This window comes from Perca fluviatilis, chromosome 22 (assembly GCF_010015445.1).
Source record: "Perca fluviatilis chromosome 22, GENO_Pfluv_1.0, whole genome shotgun sequence".
Taxonomy (NCBI): domain Eukaryota; kingdom Metazoa; phylum Chordata; class Actinopteri; order Perciformes; family Percidae; genus Perca; species Perca fluviatilis.
The window spans coordinates 26,378,087-26,393,866 of NC_053133.1; the positions used below are offsets into that span (position 1 = coordinate 26,378,087).

The following is a 15,780-nucleotide window of genomic DNA, read 5'->3' on the forward strand; positions in this document are numbered from 1 at the left end:
GAATTTATTTTTTTATTTCAAATTAATGTTTAATATTTGTTTGTTTTTTGTTTGCAAAATTCACACCGAGGCAAATTCCACGTTATTGTACTTATTGTGGCAATAAACCTTTTTCTGATTTTATACCCTGACAACATGTATTGTTTTTTTACTTTGAAAGTGTTGACCGGAAGTCGCGCTCTTTATTTTGAAAGCTTGACGGTGTCGAAGCATCCTGACGTCTTCTTCTCGGAGCACAAAGTGAAAACGCATCTCGGTGGGATCCCGCTGCGTCCTCCTCACACGTTACAAAGCCCACACGGATTCACAAGGGCAGACCTTAACCGCATCTGACGCTTTCAGGGACCTTTTTATTTTTTATTTTCTTGGGTTTTTATTTTAATTTTTTTATTTGGACGTGAAATCTCTTTTTTTGTCCGCGGGATACCGATGGCCACCACCACCGCCGTCCCCAGCATCAGCACCAACACCAACACCACCGGAGGGCCGTCGGGCCAGCCAGGACGGCCGGGATTCAACCAGCACACCTAGCAGGTCGCTCCACTGTCAGTATTTTAATGCATTTCTATCTAATATAACACGAAAATACAGCAAACTGCACACAGAAGAGCGTCTTTCCCAAAATGAATGGGCTCACTTTTGGAGGATGCTCTTATATTTCTACCTCCTTGTGAGGACATTTGCTGAGGAGACGCGCGCGCACACACACACACACACACACACACACACACACACACACACACACACACACACACACACACACACACACACACAGCCTACAGTACATTTCACCAGGGTGACTTTAAGCATTAAACTGACAGAAATGTGAACATTTAAATCAATTGAAGAGGCTCTACGGTGAATTTAAACAGTTCCCTTTAACATTATGCACAATGAGAGCCACATCCAGACTGTTTTATATGCATTTATTATGTTTGATCTCAAGGGTGGAAATGTAAAAAAAAAAAAAGCCCCGTGGGACCTTCACGTGTCTCTGGGTTTTCTTTTTTTTTGTCATGATGCAGTCTCAGTGGACAGATTGGGCGACATCTGACACAATCACTGTGAATAGCAGATGGGGATGAGTGGGGGGTTGGGGGGGTGGGGGGTCATCTGAGATTAGGGTAACCTTTATTGATCCCAACAGCAGCAGAAGCACAAGAATAGATGCAGAGTAGACATGAATGAGTAAAAAATATATAATATGTAAGCTGTAGTATGAGCATGTACCATGGTTAAAATGAAGCATATAAAACTCCCTTCATACACCAAACATAACATGTAATTACAAAGTGTTTGGAGAGCCACAAATAAGGTTGCAATAAAACACAATCTACAGCTTGCATGGCATGCTAACATTTGTTAATTAGCGGTAAAAGCAGTCAAGTCAACTTTATTTATACAACACATTTCTAAAATGCAACACAATGGGCTTTACATTAAAGTGGCATAAGATTAAACAAATGCAGAAAGAATCAGTGCCCAATATACAAATGGCAAGATTATATGTCAATTTGCAGTCATTAAAGTGCTCATATTATGCTTTTTGGCTTTTTCCCTTTCCTTTATTGTGTTATATTATATCTTTTTTGTGCACGTTATAGGTTTACAAAGTGAAAAAGCCCAAAGTCCCCCCCAAAGAGACTTACCATCTCCAACAGAAAACACTGTTCACCAACTGCTCCAAACAGCTCTATTGTAGTCCAGCCTTTACTTCAGAGACAACACACATTATAATGCTCGCCTAGCTGCTAGCATGGCACACCCTCATACTCTGCTTCTGACTGGCTAGTAGTCCTTACCTAGGTACTGTCAGGGCACGCCCTCATACTCTGCTTCTGACTGGCTAGTAGTCCTTACCTAGGTACTGTCAGGGCACTCCCTCATACTCTGCTTCTGACTGGCTAGTAGTCCTTACCTAGCTACTGTCAGGGCGACTCATACTCTGCTTTTCACTGGCCTAGTAGTCCTTACCTAGGTACTGTCAGGGCACGCCCTCATACTCTGCTTCTGACTGGCTAGTAGTCCTTACCTAGGTACTGTCAGGGCACGCCTCTCATACTCTGCTTCTGACTGGCTAGTAGTCCGGCACTGTCAGGGCACGCCCTCATACTCTGCTTCTGACTGGCTAGTAGTCCTTACCTAGCTACTGTCAGGGCACGCCCTCATACTCTGCTTCTGACTGGCTAGTAGTCCTTACCTAGGTACTGTCAGGGCACCCCCTCATACTCTGCTTCTGACTGGCTAGTAGTCCTTACCTAGCTACTGTCAGGGTACGCCCTCATACTCTGCTTCTGACTGGCTAGTAGTCCTTACCTAGGTACTGTCAGGGCACGCCCTCATACTCTGCTTCTGACTGGCTAGTAGTCCTTACCTAGCTACTGTCAGGGCACGCAACTCCGTTTGTTCCTGACTGGCTAGTAGTCCTTACCTAGCTACTGTCAGGGCGACCCTCATACTCTGCTTCTGACTGGCTAGTAGTCCTTACCTAGGTACTGTCAGGGCACTCCCTCATACTCTGCTTCTGACTGGCTAGTAGTCCTTACCTTAGGTACTGTCAGGGCACGCCCTCATACTCTGCTTCTGACTGGCTAGTAGTCCTTACCTAGGTACTGTCAGGGCACGCCCCCGTTCTCTGCTTCTGACTGGCTAGTAGTCCTTACCTAGGTACTGTCAGGGCACGCCCTCATACTCTGCTTCTGACTGGCTAGTAGTCCTTACCTAGCTACTGTCAGGGTACGCCCTCATACTCTGCTTCTGACTGGCTAGTAGTCCTTACCTAGGTACTGTCAGGGCACGCCCTCATACTCTGCTTCTGACTGGCTAGTAGTCCTTACCTAGCTACTGTCAGGGTACGCCCTCATACTCTGCTTCTGACTTGTTTTTTTAAACTTAAATGCGGCTGTGTTGAACAGCCCACAATAGTTTAGAGCGCTTTAAATGTGCCCCAGTTAATCCCAAAAAACAGAAAATTCACTATTTACAGGATATCCTGTAAACGGACATTTCTGTTCATCCAAAAAAATCACAACACGGAAAAACTCCTGTGAAAAATAATTTCAGAAAATCCATATTAACACGTTTGAATTAACCCCTAGTTCTACGGACTTTTTCTAACATTGTACCTGCGCTGATGTGTCCTGTCTCCTTCAGGCTGAGGAGGCCCCGCAACCAGACCGACCGAGCTGCCTTAACTGACCTTTGACCTTTTGACCAGAGCAAACAGGACCCGTCACCGCCATCCCGCCTCCTCATCATGACGCAGCAGAGGGTCGACTGATTCAAACCGGAGAGATCCGAAAGATGACCGAGAGCCGGAGGAGGAGGGAGCCGAGAGACGCCGAACGGCAAGAAAATTAGGAACGCAAAGGATGTGAATGTGGCACCGACGCTGACCGTTTCCCCCCTCTCCTCCCCACCCCCCCATGTGCTGTTCGTTAACCCACAAACCCGGCATCAGAAAACCAAAAAACAAACCCCAAAACTTCCAGCTTTATAGGAACCAACAATGTAGAGGGGAGACAGCGCCGACGATTGTTGATTCATAAGCTGTTACGCTGAACTACCAAACACCGTCACAGCGATTGTCTCTCGCCGACGAAATCTGGAGCCGAAATCGGTTTCAACGGCAACCGCGCTAAGATTGTGTTACGGTTAAAGACGACCAAATCCCAGCCACCGCAAGATTGTACAACTAACGCAAAACTGTCTGGAGATATGTATATTATATACACGTTGGAATAAAAGTTGGAAAAAAAAAACGTACAAGGTGGAAGGAAGAAGAAAAACTGATCTACGGTTTGCACAGAAACACATTTTTTTTTTGGACGTTTCGGGAAGTCGAAGCGGAGCGAGACTCCACGATGACGCACCTGCACGCCGGCCTGAGCGCCGAGACCACGGAGAAGGCTCGCTTAGAGCTCAACGAAAACCCCGACACTCTGCATCAGGACATCCAGCAGGTACACAGCTAATGCTATAGCTAGCGTTAGCTAGCATTACAGCTAGCTACAATGTGAGGTCGGTGTGTTTTGGCTCTCAGCTCCAAGCCCGTTAAACCGTTGATGTTAATTTACAGCTAGAGTCTCACAGTATCTCACTGTTTTAATGTCATACAGGATCATACTGTAAATGGATCTTACCGTTTTAACCCTTGTGTTTTTCTCGGGTCAAAGTATACCCATTTAAAAAAAATGTCTTTATCAGAAAAGTGGGTTTCTTTCAACCAAATTTTCTGAAAAATAATGCGGATTGTTCCACACAACGCTCTTCACAAGTAAAATAAAAGATCAGCCCATTACTTTCTTTAAAATTGGATGTTTTATTCAATTTTATAGCATTCAAAAGAAGATTTTTGTGTCAAAAGTCTGCAAAAGCTTCAAAAACGCACGGACCACAAAAACGTCAAAAGGCGCAGAAAAAAATTGACAAAAACATCGGAAAAAGTGACAAAAGGCAAAAGGCTCGCTTAGAGCTCAACGAAAACCCCGACACTCTGCGTCAGGACATCCAGCAGGTACACAGCTAATGCTAGCTACCGTTAGCATGCTACTGATAATATTCAGACGTGTTAGGTCGGTGTGTTTTGGCTCTCAGCTCCAAGCCCGTTGGTTCCTACACTTTAAACCGTTGATGTTAATTTACAGCTAAAGTCTCACAGTATCTCACTGTTTTAATGTCATACAGGATCATACTGTAAATGGATCTTACCGTTTTAACCCTTGTGTTTTTCTCGGGGCAAAGTTTACCCATTTTTTTAAAAATTCTTTATCAGAAATGTGGGTTTCTTTCAACCAAATTTTCTGAAAAATAATGCGGACTGTTCCACACAATGCTCTTCACAATTAAAATAAATGATCAGATTCTAGTCAGAATATGAGTCTGATGCTGCTCCCTTAGGCTGTGTTTCAACCCAACCAGGAAAGAAAATGCCTCTGCACTCACGCTCTTTGGTGACGTGGCTGATTACGTTACTGTTGATCATCTGTCCATCATCGTATAAAGCCCGCCCCCTGACAATCTGATTGGTACCGAACAGCTCTGGTTGGAGCATAGTTGCTCCACAACGGATCAAGTCAACACCTGAACTTCGCTAAGTTCGGCTAGCGTCCAGGCTAGCAAATTCCCAAACATATTGGCAATTAAATAAAATTACAAAATCCATATGACATGCAGTAAAGCTGGGGCTTCCCCAGGGCAGTTTGATTGATGGAGAAGCTGAATATGTCCCAAATTGGCCACCCTGCTTTTGATTTGGAATTCTTCTGATTAATTCAGACTGAGGCTGTGTCTTATTCCGTCAGTCCACCGCTAATGGTCACTGACCACTTCCTGCCGTAGCGCCCACTTTGGATGGTTACGTTTACGCTTACGTTAAAACACTTACCGGAAATGACGAGCGCTCGGCTCGGCTCGGCTCGGCTCGGCTCGCCGCCTCTCAAAATCTGACGAAAATCTATTAAACTGACCTTTGTCGATTAAAAAAAAACAGACAGATTCAGCAACTGCACGGCCTATTCCTCGCTTAAAATGTTTTCAGAAACACGTTTCGGTTTAACTATTTTCGTAAAAAATACGAGATCGTATATTCTGAACGAGCCGCCCGTTAAGCTCTGTTGTGAAATCCGGGAGAAGCCACACCCACGTGACGCGTTCGTCCAATCAGCTGCCGGTCCACGTCCCTGGTCCCTCCCCCTTTTTGCTTTGTAGTCAAGATGGCGCCCGTTTAGCGCGCGTAGCGTCCATCGTTCCACTCTGAAGTTTTTGACTGTTTTTAGAGGGGGTCATCCTGGTACTTTCAGCGCGTTATCTCCACGATATACTCAAAACTAAGTGCTTGAAGTGTGCAGGTAGGCGCTTTGAGACACAGCCTCATGTATAGTTCCCTAACGGCAGCCCTGTGTGTTTTTAACTGGAGGTGCGAGACATGATCGTGACGCGGCCGGACATCGGTTTCCTGCGGACGGACGACGACTTCATCCTGCGTTTCCTGAGAGCCAGAAAGTTCGACCAGATGGAAACCTTCAGGCTGCTGGCCCAGTACTTCCAGTTCAGACAGCAGAACCTCGACATGTTCCAGAGCTTCAAGGTCTGGTTTTACGTTTACGTTTTTTCCTGTTTTTGTTACAGTTTGAAGAAGAAGCTGCAGATTCAGTCAGTGTTTCTGGATGAAATATGTTGGAACAGGTTGACCTAAACTGAGAGTGAGTTGCTTCCCCGAGCCAATTACGAGCTCTGGTTTATTGGCATTTCTTTAAATCATTGTTTCTCGAATGGGGGTACGTGTCCCCCTAGGGGTACTTTGTAGGACTGCAGGGGGTACGTGTCCCCCTAGGGGTACTTTGGAGGACTGTAGGGGGTACGTGTCCCCCTAGGGGTACTTTGTAGGACTGCAGGGGGTACGTGTCCCCCTAGGGGTACTCTGGAGGACTGCACAGGGTACATAAGAAAATATTTGTCAGTTCCAAGGCTGTAGTTACTTCTACTGTCTTTTTTCAAAGTTTTTGTCACTGTTTTTGACGTTTGTCACCTTTTTTTTCGAAGGTTTTGTCGTTTGTTTTGACCTATTCTTGCCTTTGTTCCTTACTTTTGTCTTTTTTCTTCGAAGTTTTTTTTCTGCATTTTCTTCAGTTTTTGTCACTTTTTTTTCGAAGTTTGTCCCATTTGTCGCCCTAGTGTTGCCTTCCTTCTTTCTACTGTGTTTTTTTCTCTTAGTTTTTGTTACTATTTTCGACCTATTCTTGCCTTACTTTCTCCTTTCTACCGTCTTTTTCCAAGTTGTTTCGCCTTTTTCCATCATCATTTAAATGTTTTCCAGGTCCAAGGCTGTGGTTTAGTAAATCTATCGCTGGCATCGCTGTATTCTTCCTCTTTATACTTTTTTTTACATGGTACATGGCTTAAAAAAAACTGTTCAAAGGTTTTTTGATTGATTTATTAGACAGTAACAGAAATAAATGCATAACAAGATGCCAACACAGTGACATTGTACATTTATCAGAACTGTCGAGGATAACACAAGAAAGTCACAAACTTATTTCCATTGTGGTCCTCGTATGGGGGTACATTATTGAAAAAAGCTTGAGAACCAATGCTTTAAACCAATCACAATCGTCTTGGGCGGTGCTAAGTGCTGGACACAATCACAGTGCCTCTGCAAAATAGCCTCGGGAAGAAACTTGTTTTGGTGGACAGACTGATCTGAATATGTGTGACACGCCAATTCGTATGCCATTATTGGCGTGTTATAAAGACGCACACTCGCTTTTCAGCGTGTTTATCAACGCCGTTTGGCCTCCATTGACTTACATTACCTTGCGATTGCGTGTGACTTTACGCCGTAGAGCACATGTGTCAAACTCAAGGCCCGCGGGCCAAATCTGGCCCCTCGCACAGTTTGATCCGGCCCGCATATTAATTTAGGTTCATAATTCATTTTGGCCCAACTAGTTTTTGTTGCTTTATCTGATGTTTTTGTCACTTTTTTCAGCATTTTTGCCACTTTTTTTCAGACGTTTTTGTTGCATTTTTTCCGATATTTTTGTGTTGCTATTTTCTTTGATGGCTAAGTTAAATTTTTTGGGGGCTTTATGTCGACCAAGCTGTACGTGAGAAGACTATATGAGACATGCAATAATACAGATGTTTGACTTTGTTCGATTAATAGGGTTGGGTACCGAAACTCGGTTCCAATAGGGAACCGGTGCCGACGTAAACGGTAGTAACGAGACCGAATAAGAACGAAAGTTTCGGTGCCTCATTTCGGTGCTTGACTTTACACTACACCTGACAGCATGTAACGTTAGCCTACCTTTAGCTAGCAGCTGGATTAAACACCGGTAAAATGCTGACAGCTAACGTTAAACAGTGTAAAGTGTGACAGTATTTCACTGTGGAGGACTTCAACAGCGCGATGTAACAGTCTGCACTGCAGCGCAGCAGCAGCTGCCATTCATAGATATACAGTAGTAGTACTAGTAGTACTATGTTTATATGGTCGGAATTAAACAACACAGACGGTGCGTTCACTTGCAGCTGCCATTGTCGGAATTAAACAACACAGACGGTGCGTTCACTTGCAGCTGCCATTGTCGGAATTAAACAACACAGACGGTGCGTTCACTTAAAACAGGTAGCCTCGTGGTGCATTCACAGTAATTGTAAAATACCCTTTTCCCATCTGGGGTTCAACAGCAATTTACTGGTGAAATAAGTTATTGTTATTGTTATAGTTATTACATTATTATTAAATCTTTAATTTTGACCATGGCCTTAGCAATAAACAAGTCACTGACTGTTGTTTACTACCCTTATTGTTTTACTTCTTCTTCTTTTTTTTTTAACTTTATTGAAAAGTACCGGTTCAGGCACCGGCACCGTTTTAAAAGTATCGATTTAGCACCGGAATCGAAAAAAAAACAAATGATACCCAACCCTATCGATTAAATACAAGCATGTCAATAAAATGTACATGTCTGGCCCTTGATGTATTGATCTTAGTGAAAATGAGTTTGACCCCCCTGCCGTAGTTAGTAGTATGAGTATAAGGGCGAAAATCCACGTAGGGACATTGGTCGGGGGGGGGGAGGATGGGTCAAAAAACACGGGACTTTCAGGATTGCGTCCTGCGTGTGACCGAGTGTGACATTTCCTAAACCCAAGCGTATGTGTACGCCTGCTCTATACAGCGTAGACATACACGCTGATAGCTGAAAAAGCATACAGATAACACGCCACTTGGCTAAAGAAAGTTGGCGTGTATATTTACCATTTGCCATTTGCCACGTTGCATGGTGGAACGTGTGAACGTTCAAAAGTTGTTTTAGTCGTGCGACAGAAAACTCCGATTGGACAGATAGTCTCGGCATGTTCCAGAGCTGTAAGGTCCGGTTTTCCGTTTGTGTTTTTCCTTTGTTACAGTTTGAAGAAGAAGCTGCAGATTCAGTCAGTGTTTCTGGATGAAATATGTTGGAACAGGTTGACCTAAATTGAGAGCGAGTTGCTGCCCCGAGCGAATGAGTTTAAGTATTTCGAGGTCTTGTTCACGAATGAGGGTGAAGTGGAGCGTGGAGATGGCTCGGTCCGTTTCTACAGAAGTCTACGAGAAAAGGAGCCTACTTCTCACTTGATTTATTATCTCTGTCAACATTTTCATAACGAGTTAATGGTCTCAATCTCTAGTTTCAAGTCTTCTTCAATACAGCGTGATAATTCATCCATTTATTTTAAAGTAGACGATAAAGCAGGGGATGATTTAGGAAATTTAGAGGCAAACTTGAGGCTTCAAAAACCAATGGGCGACATCACTGATGCTACGTTAATTATTTTTACAGTCCTTTATTCAATATCTGGTTTGAAGACTAAAAGCATTGTGAAAAACGTAAAAAACGCTTTAAGGGCCCTATTTTGCACCCGGCGCAGCCCAAAACCCGACCCAAGTGTCTTTGCTAGTTTAAGACCGACACAGTTGTCAATTTCCCGTCCAGCGTCCACGTCGTTTAAATAGCAAATGCACCTGCGCCCATCTGTGGCCCATGGGCGTGCTGGTCTTACAGGGAGGTGTGTTCAGGTGCATTCTGGGCGTGCTGGTCTTACAGGGAGGTGTGTTCAGGTGCATTCTGGGTGTGCTGGTCTTACAGGGAGGTGTGTTCAGGTGCATTCTGGGCGTGCTGGTCTTACAGGGAGGTGTGTTCAGGTGCATTCTGGGCGTGCTGGTCTTACAGGGAGGTGTGTTCAGGTGCATTCTGGGCGTGCTGGTCTTACAGGAAGGTGTGTTCAGGTGCATTCTGGGCGTGCTGGTCTTACAGGGAGGTGTGTTCAGGTGCATTCTGGGCGTGCTGGTCTTACAGGAAGGTGTGTTCAGGTGCATTCTGAAAGCTAAAGACCCATCTGTTTACTGTTGTGTATGAGGCCTAATTTCTCTGTATGTTTTTCTGAGAGTCAGAGTGTGTGTTATATTTCAGTCATTAGAAATGTTTTTAACTGCATTTGTTTTTTTATGCTCTGTACAGCACTTTGACTTGAAAGTGCTTTAGAAATAAATGTATTATTATTATTATTATTATTCTGGGCGTGCTGGTCTTACAGGGAGGTGTGTTCAGGTGCATTCTGGGCGTGCTGGTCTTACAGGGAGGTGTGTTCAGGTGCATTCTGGGCGTGCTGGTCTTACAGGGAGGTGTGTTCAGGTGCATTCTGGGCGTGCTGGTCTTACAGGGAGGTGCGTTCAGGTGCATTCTGGGTGTGCTGGTCTTACAGGGATGTGTGTTCAGGTGCATTCTGGGCGTGCTGGTCTTACAGGGAGGTGTGTTCAGGTGCATTCTGGGGTGCTGCTGGTCTTACAGGGAGGTGTGTTCAGGTGCATTCTGGGTGTGCTGGTCTTACAGGGAGGTGTGTTCAGGTGCATTCTGGGCGTGCTGGTCTTACAGGAAGGTGTGTTCAGGTGCATTCTGGGCGTGCTGGTCTTACAGGGAGGTGTGTTCAGGTGCATTCTGGGCGTGCTGGTCTTACAGGGAGGTGTGTTCAGGTGCATTCTGGGCGTGCTGGTCTTACAGGGAGGTGTGTTCAGGTGCATTCTGGGCGTGCTGGTCTTACAGGGAGGTGTGTTCAGGTGCATTCTGGGCGTGCTGGTCTTACAGGGAGGTGTGTTCAGGTGTATTCTGGGCGTGCTGGTCTTACAGGGAGGTGTGTTCAGGTGCATTCTGGGAGTAATGCTATCTTGAGGCAGCGGGAAGTGATCGCACCATTGACCAACAAAAACCTGGTCTAAAGTCAATAACGCAGCATTTCATTGTTATTTTAACAGAGCATTAGTAAAATGCTCCTAGGCTCGTGCACAGCGCGCACACACTATGCTTGTTACACACACAGGGACACACAGCAACACACACACACACACACACACACATGCAGAAGATTACAAATATAAATATTAGGGTGCAAATCCTCCATCATAACAGCAATGCTCCAAGGTCCAAACGCGCCTGGCTTTTAAAGGGAATGGGAGCTGATCTCTGATTGGTTGATTGCATGTTACGCCCAAAACACACCTCTGATTAATGAAGACACTAAGTACAACCCTTTAGAACCAGGCGCCCGGTGCACAGAGCCTTTTTTCTGCCTTCAAACTAGCAGAAGTGGATTTGGACACGCCCTAAACACACATGCACCAGGCGCTTCACACCGTGCGCTTAGATCCTTAAAATAAATAGGGCCCTGAATGACTAAAAAGAACAGATTTGATTTCAGAAGTTTACTAACTGGAGCAGCTTTGTCTGAGAGAATTTTAAATAACAGAAAATGTTCTGTATTTGTACTGTATCTACACACAACATTTCTGGTTTTAATCACAGGACAAAGTCCGGGTTATGAGCTGCCAATAATCTTTATTATCCAATAATCTTAACATAATTTTGATCTAAAAGCAGAAGAGTTGAGGCTGTTGGGAGGAATCCTTGGGTGTCCACGTAGTTTTCGACACAAAGTAAACTAGATTTGTTATCTTTACCAGCGAGATGATTTGGATTTGTTGATTTTGGTTTGTTTGTGTCGTGTGTCAGGTGGACGACCCGGGGATTAAGCGGGCATTGATGGACGGCTTCCCCGGCGTGCTGGAGACTCCGGACCAACATGGGCGAAAAATCCTCATCCTGTTCGCCTCCAACTGGGACCAGAGCAGGTAACACACACACACACACACAACCAGAGAGAGACACACACACACACACACACACACACACACACACACACACACACACACACACACAACCAGAGAGAGACACACACACACACACACACACACACACACACACACACAAAACCAGAGAGAGACACACACACACACAACCAGAGAGAGAGAGACACACACACAACCAGAGAGAGAGAGAGAGACACACACACACACACACACACACACACACACACACACAACCAGAGAGAGAGACACACACACACACACACACACACACACAACCAAAGAGAGAGAGAGAGAGAGAGAGAGAGAGAACAAACACACACACACACACACACACACACACACAACCAGAGAGAGAGAGAGACACAAACACACACACACACACACACACACACAACCAGAGAGAGAGAGACAAACACACACACACACACAACCAGAGAGAGAGAGAGAACAAACACACACACACACACACACACAACCAGAGAGAGAGAGAGACAAACACACACACACACACACACACACAACCAGAGAGAGACACACACACACCCAGAGAGAACACACACACACACACACAACCAGAGAGAGAAACACACACACACAACCAGAGACACACACACACAACCAGAGACACACACACACACACACACACCTCCATTGATTGGAACATAAAGAGCCTAATGAATCATTAGCCCCAGTGTTGTAGTTAAGGCTCACAGCGTCACGCTCTCTTTGACTATTGATTGGCTGTCGATAAATCAGAGTTCCTGATTGGCTGTCGATGAATACCAGTTCCTGACCTTTTTTTTTTTTTTTTACCTCTTCCTCTTCGTTCGATCAGGAACTCGTTCACGGACATCCTGCGGGCGATCCTTCTCTCTCTGGAGGTTTTGATCGAGAACCCGGAGCTCCAGATCAACGGCTTCATCCTCATCATCGACTGGAGCAACTTCTCCTTCAAACAGGCGTCCAAGCTCACGCCCAACATCCTCAAACTGGCCATCGAGGGCCTGCAGGTAAACTCAGCTCACGCCCAACATCCTTAACCCTTGTTGGGTCATAACATAACATAAGCACAGGCTAATTATTGCTAACTAACATGCTAGTTAACATTAGTAATTAAACCTAAACAGCTAACGTAAGTCCAAACTGCCTGTGAGCTTCTCCTGTACTATACGGTAATTCCTCTACTATGTGACAGTAAGTCGCGTGGTTATGACCCAATCGTTAGCCTATTGTTATAAAAGCGTCTGCTACGGAGCCATAACGTGAGGTACAAGGTAATGGAGCCTTTTATACATTGTCGTGTTTCTTTAGAAATAAACAACGGACAAATAGAGTTTTTAAACTCTTCTGATGTAAAGTTATTCTCTGTCAAAGTGGCGCCAAAATGTATGCTAGTCAGTGGAATGCTAACGGGAGGTGATCTCTTTGTAGCGTCAAAATGGCGCCATAGGAGGTTCGAGTTCTGAAGCGAAGCTTATACGTTTGTTAAACTGGCCATCGACGGCCTTCAGCTGTCATGGCTACAGAGAATGAGTTGGACCCAAATGCAGAGACTGGCAGGTAATGTAGGTTTGTCAGAAGATTTAAAGGGCCCATATTATGAAAAAATCACTTTTTCTGGTGATTTGGGGTGTTCTTTTGTGTCTCTGGTGCTTCCACACACTTACAAACTTTGAAAATAATCCATCCATGCTGTTTTGAGTGAGATACGGTTTCTGAATGTGTCCTGCCTTCAGTCTCCTGGTGAGCTGTTCAATATCGTCTCGGACTGTGACATCACAGTCCGAAATGAGCTGGCTAACCACAACCGTTAGCTCGTAGCGTTAGCGTTAGCATGCTAACGCTAGCATGCTACATCATTCTCAATAGCAAAGCACTGCTACAACACACACAAGTTCACCATAATCTACAAAAGAACTACTTACATGTGCGCCCTCATTTAGAAGTCTCCCAGCTAATCCTGCCTTGTAACTGACCAAAGTTGGAGAAACAGCCTTTCTTTTACTGTCTCTAGAGTTAGCTAGCTGACATGCTCTACATCTACTGAGCATGTGCGAGTGCAATCAAAGATAGTACAGAAGAAGAAGATGAAAAGAGGTCTCACTCTGTAGCTAAAACAGAAACCAGGTGAAAAGAGGATCTGCAGCAGTGAGAGAGAGCTGTGCAGTACAACAACAATATGGTGTTTTTTGAAAATTAAACCATGTAAACCTATTCTGGTACAACCTTAAAATACAGTTATGAACCTGAAAATGAGCAGAATATGGGCGCTTTAATAATAAATCACAGTTCATACCAAACAAAGGTGTCCCGACACAGCAGGCAGAGTACAAGCAGGAACAGGCAGAATCCAAAAACTATACTAGAATAATCAAATAACAGGAACACCGAGACCAAAAGGGGTAGACGACAAACAAACTCCAACACGGAAAACCATACACAGAAATACAATGACCTGACAACAGACAAGGGAAAGATGGAGACCAGATACACAGGGTAGAGGTAACGAGAGACACAAGGAGAGGGAAACATTAGGGCAAAACAGTCCAAAAAGGCGGGAAAACACAGGACAGGAAGTAAAACCAGACAAGACAATACAGAAAACCAGACTACCAAAATAAAACAGGAAACAGAAACAAACACAACCATAACATCAGGTAAACGAAAGGAAAATTCAACATTTTGTCGTTATTTTTCTCGTTTTTTTGTCGATTTTATTCAATTTTTTTTTTCACTTTTTTGTTTGTTTTTAGTTTATTATTTTTAAAAAAAATATTTTAACAAGTGTTTTTCACCTTTTGCGATGTTTTTTTTGTCACTTTTTTCAGCGTTTTACATTTTTTTTCTTATTTCCTCTCCCTGTTTCCTTCCTTGTGTCCTTTCCTTGTTTCCTCCCCCCCCCTTTTTATCTTATCTCCTTATCTCCTCTCCTTCTTCCTCTCCTCTCTCTGTTTCCTTTCCTCTAACCGTCTCTCCTGTTTCCCTTCTTTTTAACCTTGTTCCCCACCCTTCGCCCCTTCCTGCTCCTCCCCTTTTCAGCCCCTCTCCAGGTCCTCTCTCCTTCTCATCTCTTGAGCCTCTGCTTTCATTTCTCTTCTCCCCATGCCTCTCCTTCCTTAAAGCCTTCCCTGTTTCCTCCCCTTCTTTTTATGTCCTCTCGTTTCCTCTCCTCCTCTCCTTGTTTCCTCTCCTCCTCTAACCGTCTCTCCTCTCCTTGTTTCCTCTCCTCCTCTAACCATCTCTCCTTGTCTCCTTGTTTCCTCTCCTCCTCTAACCGTCTCTCCTTGTTTCCCTGTTTCCTCTCCTTCTCTGACAGTCTCTCCTGTCTCCTCCTCTAACCGTCCTCTCCTTGTCTCCTTGTTTCCTCTCTCCTCCTCCTGACCGCTTCTCTCCCTCTCTCTCTCTCCCTCCCTTTCTTTCTCTCTCTCTCGTCAGGCTTGACCAAAGATGGCGGTGGTAGTGCGAACGTCGAGTCTCTTGAGGAGGTTCTTAATATTTTAGCAGACGAGGGCTCTGATTGGATGTATGGCTTCTTCACCTTCCTTTACGACGTAGTGGCGTCGCCCGTAGAGCGCGACGAGAAGGAGGAGGGGAAGGAGAAGGAGGAGGGGAAGGAGGCGCCGGCCGAGACGCGAGAGGAAGGAGGCCCGGCCTCCGAGGATGAGGAGGTGACGGGGGTCCTACTGGACCTCCAGAACCAATAGGAAGACAGGAAGCAGAGCCTGCAGCCGGTCCGAACCAATCGGGTGCCCTGGGCAAGATGTCAGCTGATTTTTATTTATTTTTTTACATTTTGTCACTTATTTCGACATTTTTGGAGCGTGCTTCAACTGTATTTTTTATTATTTTATTTTTATTTTTTACTTTTTTGTCGCCATCTTTAATTTTTTGTTTTTTTTCGACAATTTTCCGACGTTTTTGACGCATTTTTCAACCCTCTTGGCGTTATTTTCGTATTATCTTTCACTTCTCTTGACTCATTTGGACGGCTGGCGTCCCTAGCGTTTTTGCCTGTAGGCTACTGCCGATGCCGCGGGCCGGCCCTGCCGCAGCCAATAGGGAGGCTCCCTGGTCCCACTGCTGACCAA

The 15,780-nt window shown here is 44.9% G+C and overlaps 1 protein-coding gene across 1 annotated transcript; it reads left to right on the forward strand.

Annotated features, from left to right (window-relative positions):
• Window positions 1-219: 219 nt before the first annotated feature.
• On the forward strand, window positions 220-15,396 carry LOC120552730 (clavesin-1-like). Its single transcript, XM_039790954.1, has 7 exons — window positions 220-534; window positions 3,154-3,962; window positions 5,918-6,088; window positions 11,556-11,674; window positions 12,528-12,702; window positions 15,009-15,031; window positions 15,153-15,396. Exons 2-7 carry the CDS (start codon window positions 3,864-3,866, stop codon window positions 15,394-15,396), a joined length of 831 nt encoding a protein of 276 aa, XP_039646888.1. The 5' UTR covers window positions 220-534; window positions 3,154-3,863.
• Window positions 15,397-15,780: the final 384 nt, after the last annotated feature.